Source organism: Dipodomys merriami, unplaced genomic scaffold (assembly GCF_024711535.1).
Source record: "Dipodomys merriami isolate MVZ:Mamm:240054 unplaced genomic scaffold, mDipMer1.0.p SCAF_8, whole genome shotgun sequence".
NCBI classification, from domain to species: Eukaryota; Metazoa; Chordata; class Mammalia; order Rodentia; family Heteromyidae; genus Dipodomys; species Dipodomys merriami.
The window spans coordinates 33,629,317-33,642,317 of NW_027206401.1; the positions used below are offsets into that span (position 1 = coordinate 33,629,317).

The 13,001-nt window shown below is 38.7% G+C and overlaps 1 protein-coding gene across 2 annotated transcripts in view; it reads left to right on the forward strand.

Annotated features, from left to right (window-relative positions):
- Pdss2 (decaprenyl diphosphate synthase subunit 2) overlaps positions 1-13,001 on the forward strand; it is a 207,040-nt gene that overhangs the window by 109,048 nt on the left and 84,991 nt on the right. For both annotated transcript variants that reach the window (XM_070010095.1, XM_070010094.1), the window contains exon 3: positions 7,373-7,571. In XM_070010095.1, coding sequence (XP_069866196.1) covers positions 7,373-7,571 — 199 coding nt within the window. The remainder of the gene's footprint in view (positions 1-7,372; positions 7,572-13,001) is intronic.

Below are 13,001 nucleotides of genomic sequence, written 5' to 3' on the forward strand. Positions count from 1 at the left end.
TTATTAATCCATCTATTTAATTATTTTAACATGGTGCTCAGCATAGAATATAATTAGTTTAAAGTAATTTATAGGGTAGCTATAATCATCATTAGCATTTTAAAGTAAAATATTTAAAGCATTTTCAGACGAAATAACATGTTTTCTGCATTACTTCCAAAATTTAGAAAGGAAGTAAAAGCTATAATAAAAGTTGGGGGTAGTTTGGGATTAGTCATTCTTGAAGCTGGCAATTATCCCAGATGTCCTGATGCCATATTTTTCCACGTGTATATGTTTGAAATTAAAAGCAGAGTTAAAAAATTTTAGAAATTATTAAAACTGACAAAATGTAAGCCATCAGTTCTTTAAGTTGAACACTATGTGAATATTCTTGTCCATACTATCTAATTGGTAGTGGTAGTTTTGTTGTTTTGTGCTAGTCCTGAGGCTTGGGCCCTATCCCTGAACATTTTTTTGCTCAAGGCTCTTAAGTTCTACCACTTGAGCACAGATCCACCTCCAGCTTTTGGGTAGTTTATGGGAGATGATAGTGTCATGGGCTTTCCTGCTCAAGGCTGACTTCTCCTCACATCTCAGACTTCTAAGTAGCTGAGAGTACAGGCATGAGCCACCAGTACCTGGCAACTATTCTGCCTTTTTTAAATTTCAAAAAGCAAGGGAATAGATGACAAAGAAAGAAGAAATAGAGAAAGAAGAAATAGAGAAAGAGGGAGAAAACAGATTCCAGTGTCTTTTCTTTCCCTTATCTGTGTTGTGAAACACATTGTCCAGATTACTATTTTAACAGTGTAAATGTAAGTAACATGGTGGGGTGCTGTCCCTGAGCTTTTTCATTCAAAGCTAGCATTCTACCACTTGAGCCACACCTTCACTTCCAATTTTCTGGGTGTTTAATCAAGATTGGACTTTCTTGCCCAGGCTGGCTTCGAACCATGATCCTCAGATCTCAACTTCTGAGTAACTAAGATTATAGGTGTGTGCTACCAGTGCCTAGTTTTAATAATTAAAACGATGTATCAGCAGTGATAGCTCCTGTAAGGTTCTTATTATTCATAGGGAACATTATTACTCATACCTTAAAAGTGGCAGTTGGAGGAGGCAAATTGGCCTCTGGATCACTTAGAACTGTGATTCTATAAACCTGATTTTAATTTTTGACATTTCTTCCTTTTTGAAACTAACCTTCTATAGTCGTCATAGAAATGATTGCTAAGTAAAGGGTTACTGACTTGACAAATACCTTGTAGGCAGTCCAGGGAACTAGATAGTATAATTACAGTGTCCTGGGGGTGGGAGTGCAGGGAGATAGATGACTACAGAAATGAAGTATGAGAAATGACAAAGCTATATTCAAGGACCTTGAAACATAGAGGAGTTAAGTGTAGAGAAATGAAGGAAGCTTTCCAAAAGAAGTGGCATGTGGGCTTTAAACAAAAACACAACTGTTTTTTTCCTCATAGCAGCAAAAGTTGTATGGCACTTTCATACAGGGGTACTCGGTAGAGGTTCTCTTACTTGTAAATAATTGGAACTTTCTCCAACAGATCCTATAAGGTAGATAGATAAAACCAGAGTGAAGAAATAGGAACATAAAGTGTCTAGGTTCTTTTTGTGGCACAATGTGACCATATCTTTCAGGAATTTGAGTGCACACAATAAACAGTAGTTTAAAAGAGTACAGCATTGTGGGGGGTGGGGGGAGTGAGGGAGGTGAGGAAGGGAAGGGATAGTGGGAGAACAACAAGGAAGGGGGCAACAATGCTCAACAAGAAATATATTCATTGCCTTACTCATGTACCTGTAACCCCTCTGTACAGTATCTTTACAATAAAATAAAAAATTTTAAAGTACAACAATTATTTATCCTAGAAAATAATTCTAGGAACTCATGAAAAAATGGGTAGAGCAAGGGAAGAAAAGAAAGGAAGACAAAGAAAAAAGACAAAATTAGTTGCTAGGTTAGGTAACTTAAAAAAAATCCTTGCATCTTACAAGTTGGGAACAGGAAAGAATCTGTTCTTCATCCCTGATCTTCAGAGAAGACCAAGGACCAGTAAGTACAAGGGATCCACTCCTAATCTGTCTGTCTCACAGGATAGGCAAAAGTAGAACTAATCCAGATTCTTGACTGAGTAAATCAGTTAATTTGGTTGTGAGCAAATGATTTAGAAACAATATAATGACATTCCCTAGTTACTTTGAACAAAAAGAGGCAGATTATTTTTAATGTATATTCTCCTAGCAACGTTTCCTACATAGTATTTAAAAACATGGGCATATACCAGTGTTAATATTATTAGCTTATCCCCTTTCCTCATTTTTTCTTTAGAAAACAAAACTCTAAGTTCTTATTGGTCACTATGATAATGTGGTCTAAGTTCCAGCTCTGTCCTTTACAAATATTTAACCTTTATGAATCTTCTATAATTAAAATCACAAATAGATAATGTAAATGCAATGAACGTCCTTTGTAAATGGTAAGTACAAGTGGTGGGTTTTGTTGTTATTACTACCTTTTTGTTGGTTTTGGTCACGTAGCACTTAAAACTTTTTATTTAATGAATGCTGTTTTATACTTGCCTCTATTAAAAGCTTGCAATTATTCCTGTTTATCCTTAGTGTAATCCAAAAAGTCTACAGTATCTTGCTCGCCTGATTATTACTTTCTTTCATAAAATAAATTGCATTAGAGACTTAACCAGATGTGTAACCCTTTTTGAGTATAGTTGCCATACCTTCATTTTGTGATTTTTGCAAAAAATGACAATACAGACTTTTTTTCAGTGAATGGTTTTATAAACTAGAAAGTATTTTCAGGATGGTAGTACAATTTTTATTCCTTTCTTTTAGACTTTAAAAAATAATTTAAATTGTCAACTCCACTTTTTAAAAATTTCTCAGTCATCTCTGAAGTTTCTATTCTCAATGATTTTCTTTGGAATGTAATGAAATTTTAATCTAACCTTGACTTTATCTTTTTTTTTTTTCCTTAGAAAGTGTTTAATTCACTGGTTCATCGCTTTTTCATATTCCCCCAATCTGTAATTAAGCATAGTTGTTCTACTGGGAAATTGTTGCATATTCTCTTAATTTGTAAAAGAAATGAAATAGATACATAATTTTTCTTTGATATTGCCAAATTGACTCCTTTATTTTATCTTAACTGTATCTTTAAGGGGCTGGGATGTAGTCCAGTGTAGAGTTCTTGCCTAGCATGTCCAAGGCATGAATGCTCAATTCCTAACATCAACAAAAAAAAGTTGTAGAGTTGTAATTGTGTCTTTATATAATTATTGTGATTAAACAAGTAATACTTTTTGGGGTTTTTTGTTGTTGTTGTTCATTGTGGGTGCCTGGGCACTGTCAAGCTCTTTTGCTCAAGGCTAACGTTCTACCACCTTGAGCAACAGCACCACTTCTGGTTTTTAAGTGGTTAATTGGAGATAGAGTCTTAAGGAGACTTTTCTGCCTGGGCTGGCTTCAAACCTCCATCCTCAGATCTCAGACTCCTGAATAGCTAGGATTATAGGCATGAGCCACTGGTACCTAGTAAGTAATACATTTTGAAAGAAGAGTCTCTTGTATTTATCCTGTGGTTATATTTATTCCTTTCCATGATTAAGGTTGTCACCTTCAAGCCCTTTTGTTACATTTGCCTTGTACCTTTGTAAATAGCTCTCCTCTTAACCCACCATCTATTTTTCACTACATATTTGTTTAGACTTTTCTATATATCACTTTCAGGCTACTCCTCCTAAATTATTAAAACACTTATATCATCCCCTTTCTCAATAGTGTTGCCTGTACAATAAAATATAGACTTGTTAACCTGTTATAGTCTAGTCCCAGATTCTCTTATTTTTGGGGGGGAGGGGGCAGGTCAAGTTGTGGGGCTTGAACTCTGGGCCTGGGCACTCTCCCTCAGCTATTCAGCTTTAGGCTAGTGCTCTACCATTTGAGCCACAGTGCCACTTTCAGTTTTCTGGTAGTTTATTGGAGATAAGAGTCTCACAAGTCTTTCCGGCCCCGGCTGGCTTTGAACCGTGGTCATTAGATCTCAGCCTCCTGAGTAGCTAGGATTACAGGTGTGAGCCACCAGTGCCTAGCTAGTGCCAAATTCTTATTCTCACTTAACCATACAGATTTTATACTCCAGCCAACTGACCTGCTCACTCTAGTCACATTGTTTACCCTTGCCTTCTGTAAGCCTTGATTTCAGGTCTACCTTATTTTTGGCTTTCTAATTTCTGTTACTTTTTGTGATCTGATCTTTTTCTCTAGCTGTGGTTATCCCACTTATCCCTTTCAAATCCAAACTCAAATTTAGCTTCTCTAGGGAATATTTAGAAAGCAGCTAGATAGTAGAAATTGATTGAGTTTTGGAATATCTGCTAGTTATGTATTTTTGCACAACAAACCATTCAAAGCTTAAAACAACAAATTATCATTCTGTGGATTGGTTGGACTGTTTTCTTAACTATTATTTATGTGGCTGTATTCACCCAGTAGATCTGCTAGGCCACAGCTAGAAAGGCTCAGTCATAAATTTCCCATTATATCAGGGAAGCTTTCCAAGAGGATAAACAATGCAGAAAGACTTATCAAACTTGTTTGTCCCACATAGGCAAGAAAGTCACATGGTTAAACTCAAAGTCAAAAAGTGAACTGTACGTGATATGGATATCAAGAGATGTAACCTATTGGTATATCAGGTTTTCATCTGACTCTAGGAATTTTCCCAGCATTTCCATAGCAAAACATTTATCAGCCACAATCTGGTGATTCATGTCTGTTAATTCTAGCTACTCTACTCAGGCTGAGATATGAGGATCAAGTTTCAAAGATAGCCTGGGCAGAAAAGCCTCCGATACTCCTATCTCCATTGAACTACCAAAAAGCCAAAAGTGTTGCTGTGGCTCATGCCCAGCCCTGAGTTCAAGCCTCAGGGGACACATACACATACCTCTCAAGGCCTTAAAGCTTCATCCTTTTCATAGTATCAAATGGAAAATAACATTTGTATTTGGCGAAGATTTGGCTGTATGTATGCAGTTTCTCTTGATTTAAGGACCTGGGAACTACAAGTAAGTTACCTACCTCATTACTACCAGCACATGTCCAGATACAATAGTGAATCAGAAACAAAACCATAGTAGTGACTTCCATTAAAAATAAGGAGCTGTGTCCCAGAGCCAGTGCCTCACACCTGTAGTCTAGCTACTCAGGAGGCTGAGATCTGGGATTCGTCATTCCAAGTCAGCTGGGGCAGGAAAGTCTGTGGTACTGTCTTCAATAAACTGCTCAGAAAAAGCCGAATGTGGGGCTGTGGCTAAAGCACTAGCCTCAGTCAAATGAAGCTCAGAGATAACACTCAAGTCCAGGCCTGGCCAAAAAAAAATTCCAACCACAAATGCTGGTGGAGGATATGTGGGAAAACTCTGTTGGTAGAAATGTAAACTAGTACAACCACTCTGGACAGCAGCCCTTCTCTATACACACAGCCATACCATTCTTGGGCCTTTACCCAGATGATTTTACAAAGCACAATAGAGTAAAGAAACTTGCACACCCATGTTCATTGCTGCACTATTCACAATAGCCAAGCTATGGAAACAGCCCAGATGCCCTACAGCAGTTCAATGGATTAATAAAATGTGGTATATATCCAGAATGAAATTTTACTAATCCATTAAAACAAATACGATTATGTTATTTGCAGGAAAGTAGATGGACCTAGGAAAAATCATGCTAAGTGAGGTAAGCCAAGCTGATAAACAAACTGCATGTTTTCTCTCATATGTGGAAGCTAGATCTAAAATATAACTGGACATGATAACCGATACAAGACTAGGCATTCACAAATGGTCAGACTAAAGGAGGATACCCATTGGGGAAGAACACAAAGGTGCAACTTCTCTGAACATTTAAGATACTAGTTATAGAAACCATCTTCAGGAACTGGAAATGCAGGAGGATGGATGATTGTTACTGTTTTGGGTGATGGCAGTGGTGTTTGTGCTTCTTTCTTTTTCTGCTTTTTAGTTGGGCAAAGAGAGAACGCAAAGGGAGGGAGGGAAGTCATGATATTCAATACATTATGTAGAAAATGAACTATGCAACTTGTGAGCAGGGATAGGAAGGGGAACTGGGGTAGGCAGGGGAAGGAGTGACATCATCCAAAAGAGAAATGTTCTTATTGCCTGAATTGTGAAATACTAACCCCTCTGTACAATACCCTAATAATAACAAAATTTATTTTTTTATTGTGAAAATACCATACAGAGGGGTTAAAATTACATGGGCAAGGTAATGAGTACATTTCTTATCAAGCATTGTTGCCTCCTCCTTTGTTTCCCCTTCCCATCTCCCCCATCCCACCCCTAAAATTTATTTTTTTTGGGGGGGGGTCCAGTCGTGGGGCCTGAACTCTGGGCCTAGGTGCTGTCCCTCAGCTTTTCATCTCAAGGCTAGCGCTCTACCACTTGAGCCACAGTGCCACTTCTGGCTTTTTTCTTTTTGCTTATGTGGTGCTGAGGAATCAAACCCAGGGCCTCATGCATGCAAGGCAAGCGCTCTACCACTGAGCCAACTTCCCAGCCCCTAAAATTTATTTTTTAACAAAAAGTTTGATCTGGGTGCCCATGGTTCACACCTGTAATCCTAGCTGCTCAGGAGGCTGAGATCTAAGGATCGTGGTTCAAAGCCAGCCTAGGCAAGAAAAGTCTATGAGACTCTTAGCTTCAATAAACCACCAGAAAATCGAAAGTGGCCCTATGCCTTACATGGTAGAACACTAGCTTTGAGCTGAAGAGCTGAGGGACAGTGCCCAGGCCCAGAGTTCAAGCCTCACGGCCAACAAAAACAACAACAAAAAAAAGTTTTGTTGAAAATGAATTATACAAGTTGTGTGTGGGGATGGGAGGGAAAAACTTGGAGAAAGAGAGAGAAGAGGTGATATTGTCCAAAAAGAGACGTACTCTTTACCTTTCTTATGGCCTAAGTATAACCTTTCTGTGTATCACCTTTACAATAACAATAAAAAAACTTTTTTTAAAGAGGGAGCTGGACATAGTGGCACTTACATGAAAGAAGTATACTGAGAACAAAGTATCTAAATGGAACTGAGGAGGGTATCCCTCCACTGGCAGACCAGTGACTTGTAAAAGAATAAGGAGCATTTTAGAGAATAAAGTATCATGATCTGTTTGTTGGTTCAGCAGAGAAGCCTCTGTAAAAACTTCATTAAAAAGTAATATCACCATTCAAAAAAAGGAATCATGTGTGAAATGTTTTATTATTGAACACTGAAGTCTGACAATGATAAAATAATGTTCTTGACATTTAGGCAAATCTTGTGTTTATGTTTTAGTCAAAGAAGTTTGGCAGAGATCACAGAACTTATCCACACTGCTCTCCTTGTACATCGTGGGATAGTAAATTTGACTGAATTGCAGTCATCTGATGGACCATTGAAAGACATGCAGTTTGGAAATAAAATAGCCATCCTGAGTGGAGACTTTCTTCTAGCAAATGCTTGCAATGGACTAGCTCTTCTACAGAATACCAAGGTAAAAACAGTTTGCTTGTGCCTTCATAGCTTTGCTTGTGCCAAGGTGGCTTTTGGTTGGCTGCTGGAGTCACAGAGGGCTTTGTGCCTTGGTGCCTGATCCCCCTATATAAATGTCCAGTAAAACCCATGAAGGTGATGATCTCTGTGTCAAAGTGAGATAAAATTAGTATATGCTATAAAATAGTATTGAAGAGCCGAGAGTGGTAACACAAGCTTGAACTCCTAGTACTTGAGAGGAGAGAAGAGGCAAGAAGATTGTTAAAATCCAGTCTGGCTACACAGGCAGATCTTGTTTTGTTGTTGTTGTTGTTGTTTTTGTTTTTTAAAAAAAGGATCCAAGCTTGGACTCATACCTGTGATTCTAGGGAAGTTGATATCAGAAGGATTGTGGTTCAAGACCATCCACCAAAAAGTTTATAAGTCATAGTCCCCCTTCCCCCCTTTAACCAATAAAAAGTTGGGCAGGAGTAATACATGTTTGTCATCTCTGCTTCACAGGGAACATAAACAGAAGGCTCATGGTTCAGGTTGGCCCAGGCATAAGCATGAGACCCTATTCAAAAAAATTTTTAGGGGCTGGGGTTTAGCCCAGCAGAAGGGCGCCTGCCCGGCGCGCACAAGGCCCTGGGTTTGGTCCTCAGCCCTGGAGGGAAAAAGAAATTTAAAGCAAAGAGGTCTGGGCTTATGGCTCCAAGTGGTATAGCACAAATCCAAAGCCCCAGTACTGCCCAAAAGTAAAAGACTTTTGAATTTGTTTTCTCATTGCAAATGAAATTATTTCCTGTGGCAGGGCACTGGTGGCTCACACCTGTAATCCTAGCTACTCAGGAGGCTGAGATCTGAGGATCATGGTTCAAAGACAGCCAAGGCAGGAAAGTCCATGAAACTCTTATCTCCAATTAACCACCAGGAAAACCAGAAGTAGAGCTGTGGATCAGAGTGGTAGAGCACAAGCCTTGAGCAAAAGAGCCCAGGCCCTGAGTTCAATCACCATGACCAAAATAACAACAAAAAAGAAAGAATAAGGGGGAAAGGGGGTGGGGGGGGGGGACAAAGGAGGAGGCTACAATGTTTGATAAGAAATGTACTCACTATCTTGCCCATGTAATTGTAACCCCTCTGTACAGTATTTTCACAATAAAGAAAAAAAAAAAAAGAATTGCAGGGCACTGGTGGCTCACATCTGTAATCCTGGCTACTCAGGATGCTGAGATCTGAGGATCGAGGTTCAAAGTGAGCCGGGGCAGGAAAGTCCATGAGACTCTGATCTCCAGTTAACCAGCAGAAAACCGGAAGAGGTGCTGTGGCTCAAGTGATAGAGTTCTCACCTTGAGCTGAAGAGTGCAAGGACAGCACCCAGGCCCAGAGTTCAAGCCCCAGGACTGGAAAAAAAAAAAGTATTAATTTTATTAGGATAGTGTTAAACATTAAAAATAGAGAATATATAAATAGCCAAGTATGGTGGCATGTGCTTGTAATCTCAGCACTTGGGAGGCTAAGGCCAGAAGAATAAAAAGCTAGCCTAGAACTACATAGAAGACAAAGAATAATATTATTATAAATAGTGGATTAGTCAATATTTTAATCTATTCTCCATAGTCATGTTGTTCATTTGTATCTTTATTCATAGAAATCTTTTTGTAAGGGCTGGGAGGGTGGCTCAGCGGTAGAGTGCTTGCCTTGCATGCATGAGGTCCTGGGTTCGATTCCTTAGCACCACATAAGCAGAAAAAAACAGAAGTGGCACTGTGGCTCAAGTGGTAGAGTGCTAGCCTTAAGCTGAAGAGCTGAGGGACAGTGCCCAGGCCCAGAGTTCAGGTCCTACAACTGACCATAAAAAAAAAAAAAAAAAAACCAGAAATCTTTTCATAAAATAAGAACTTCCTTGTGTATAAGATTTTTATATCCTTCCTATTTTTCCTATTAATATTTTTCATAAATTTTAATGACTGCATCATATACTTTTATTTAGATAATATATTTAACAAATTCCTTGTTTTCTTATTTTTTACTCAAAAATAATCTGCAATAAATATCCTCAGATATCAATTTTCTCAATTCCAGACTATATCTTTAAAATAAATGCTTTACCTAGGCACCAGTATCTCATACCTGTAATACTAGCTACTCAAGAGATGGAAATTATATCATTGCTTAAAAGACAAAAGGTTCAGTAGACCCTCATCTCAAACAAAAGTTGGGCATAGTGATATACTTATCATTCAAGCTACAAGAGAATCACAAATAAGAGGATCACAGTCAAGGCCAACCCAGGCATAAGTATAGACTCTAATCCCCAAAATATGCAGGGCTTTGTCAGTAGCTCACATGGTAGAGCACTTGCCAGCAAGCATAATGTCCTGAGTTAAAACCCCATAAATGAATAAATAAATGAATGTATTTTTACTATGGCTGATGTGTTGCTAAGCTGCTTTCTGGAAAGTTTAGAGTCATTCTTTATATATGAGAATTGGGCTTGACTATAAGACACTTGTGGCTCATGCATGTAATATTAGCTTCTCAGAAGGCTGAGATCTGAGGATAGCGGTTCTAAGCCAGCCTGGACAAGAAAGCTATGAAGCTCTTATCTCCAAAGAAATAGCCAGCATTGAGCAAAAAGAGCTCAGGGATAGTGCCTAGACCCTGAGTTCAAGCTCCACAACTGACAAAAAAAGGTGTGGGGGTGGGGAGACTTAGTCTAAATAAAGTAGAAGTTTATGGTTTCATGTAAAAACATCCATAAGTTGGTATAGTGATTCTTCAGTGAGACTCCTTCTGTATACTGTTCTGTACTCCTCAGATCTTACCACTCAGGGCCTAACACAATGGCTCTGGTGTCAGAATTTAATATGGCCAGGAAATGCTACCTGTATTGCACATAGCCAAGATCCCAGTCAAAAACCTGTAAGATACATTCTGGCAGTCATTCTATTCTACAGCCTATCATACTTTTGAATATTGGCTGCATATTTTTCATGAGACACACCTTTTGTTTTTAAGGGAGAAAATAATATGATGCCTATAATATCTAGCTTATATCCACATGGGAAAAGAATGAATTGGACATATGAAGCAGAATAGCAGAGACAACAAATCTGCCTCCATTAGGCATTTTTATCAATGTAGATTTCTTTCTTCTCTCTCTGGATAATTACTTTGATGGGTCTCATTAAATTCTATTTAATTTTAACATTCACAAGTTAAAGTAAGGAGAGTAGTTTATTGTCCCTGGAGATACTGCCTGTATTGTCCACCTTTTTGTTCTTGTGACTTATGAGGAAGTGTGGGCCTTGTTTGCAGAGGAAAAAGCCTCCAGAAATATAGATCTGACAGACCTGTATGTGACATACTGTATCCACATGCAATGGCCAGCATGGCTTTGACTTGCATGAGTCTAAGAGGAATGGATATTTTGGACCTGTTGTTTAATGGTACCCAGGAATACATGTCAAGAATTAACCTCAGTGTGAGTCTACTTCAAGAAAGAAACCAAGGTTCATTGCCTTTATATAAATTTGTTTTCTCTCAATGTCAGTTTGAACTTACTTTGAGCTATTCTTATGAAATTTTATATAAGATTAAAAATAGTTTTATATGCCAGTACAGTCATGGTTAATGATACAATCACTCATTTAATCCTCTCTACTCAGTAGGAATAATATTTAATTAATATGTTCCCTTTAACTGGCTTGGGTCAGTCACACATACTTTTTTCCTTTCACTGTGTTTTAACTTCAGGGAAAATGAAGGCTTTACTCTCATCAAAATCAGATCAGATTCACAGCCTGTGAAATCCGCTCAGTGTTTTGCATTCAGAAACATCACTATAAATGTTCCAGAATCTAAGACCTCCACCATCTGCTCTATTAGGCACTGGATTTCAGTAGAACTACTTGATTTACAAAGAGGAGAGAGGAGATAATTCCCAAACCATATCATATCTAAGCAACAACTAACTCAACCTAAAGATTCTCCTGTAGTAACATTGATGAGGCACTTCCTTCCTTTTTGATGATCCCCATACTTTTACAGTCTCCGCAGAAGTCTGCATCTTTAAATTCACATTTATCATGTTTCTTCGATGAGGATTTAGGACATAATATGGGTTTTTTCCCCCACTGAATTGGATAGTTGTTTGTTCAATCTAAGCCTTTATTCTATACAGCTTTCCTGTTCATCCAAAACATGGATCTTGTGCACTTTGGTCTTCAAAGGGTCACTGAAAGCTTTGTCAGGTCGATTTCAAAAGATACTTTACCAGCTCACTTTTTATGAAAGGCCTTGGATACCATATCCAGGGATCTATGATTGATCTTGCACAGATCTAGGCTTTTAGTAGCTCTCTTTTAATCATAATAGATGATGTCCAAATCATGTGAACAGTATTGTAAAGAGAGGTGATTGTAAGAGGTCATTGAAATGCTTGAAAGTCAAGAATTCTCTTTGATAAAGCAAATATCCCTTATTCAGAACCAGTTCCTTTCATTTAAATACTTGGCAAGATTTTCTCTTTTTTTTTTTTCATTTTTTTTTAATTTAATTTTTTTTGGGGGGGGTCCGGTAGTGGGGCCTGAACTCTGGGCCTGAGCGCTGTCCCTCAGCTCTTCAGCTCAAGGCTAGTGCTCTACCACTTGAGCCACAGCACCACTTCCGGCTTTTTTCTTTTTGCTTATGTGGTGCTGAGGAATCGAACCCAGGGCCTCATGCATGCAAGGCAAGCACTCTACCACTGAGCCACCTTCCCAGCCCGATTTTCTCATTTTTATTTCAGAGATTTTATTGAAAATTAGTTACTGTCTTAGCCGGGTGCTGGTGGCTCACACCTGTAATCCTAGCTACTCAGGAGGCTGAGATCTGAGGATCACGGTTCAAAGCCAGCCCGGGCAGGAGAGACTGTGAGACTCCTATCTCCAATAAACCACCAGAAAACCGGAAGTGGCGCTGTAGCTTAAGTGGTAGAGCGCTCACCTTGAGCTGAAGAGCTGAGGGACAGTGCCCAGGCCTAGAGTTCAAGCCCCACGACCAACAAAAAAAAAAAGAAAATTAGTTACTGTCTTAAAAACTTGAGTATGTGCATCTGATCATACAAAATAATATTTATCCAATTTAACTCCAGGAAATGGAAACAAGAGGGTTTTGGGTTTTTTTGCTTTTTTGCTATTTTTGTTTTCTTTTCTTTTTGTTCTGTTTATATATCTTTGGGAGTGTATGGGAAGGGACAGAAATGGAGGGACAAAGGGTGAACAAAATGCAGAAATGGTACTCTATGGACACTATTGAAATTAAACTATACAGCTTGTGGGTGGGGATGGGAGGGAAAAACCTGGAGAGAACTAGGGAAGGGGTGACATTGTTAAAAAGTAAATGTACTTTTGGGGCTGGGAATGTGGCTTTGTGGTAGAGAGCTTGTCTAGCATGCATGAAGCCC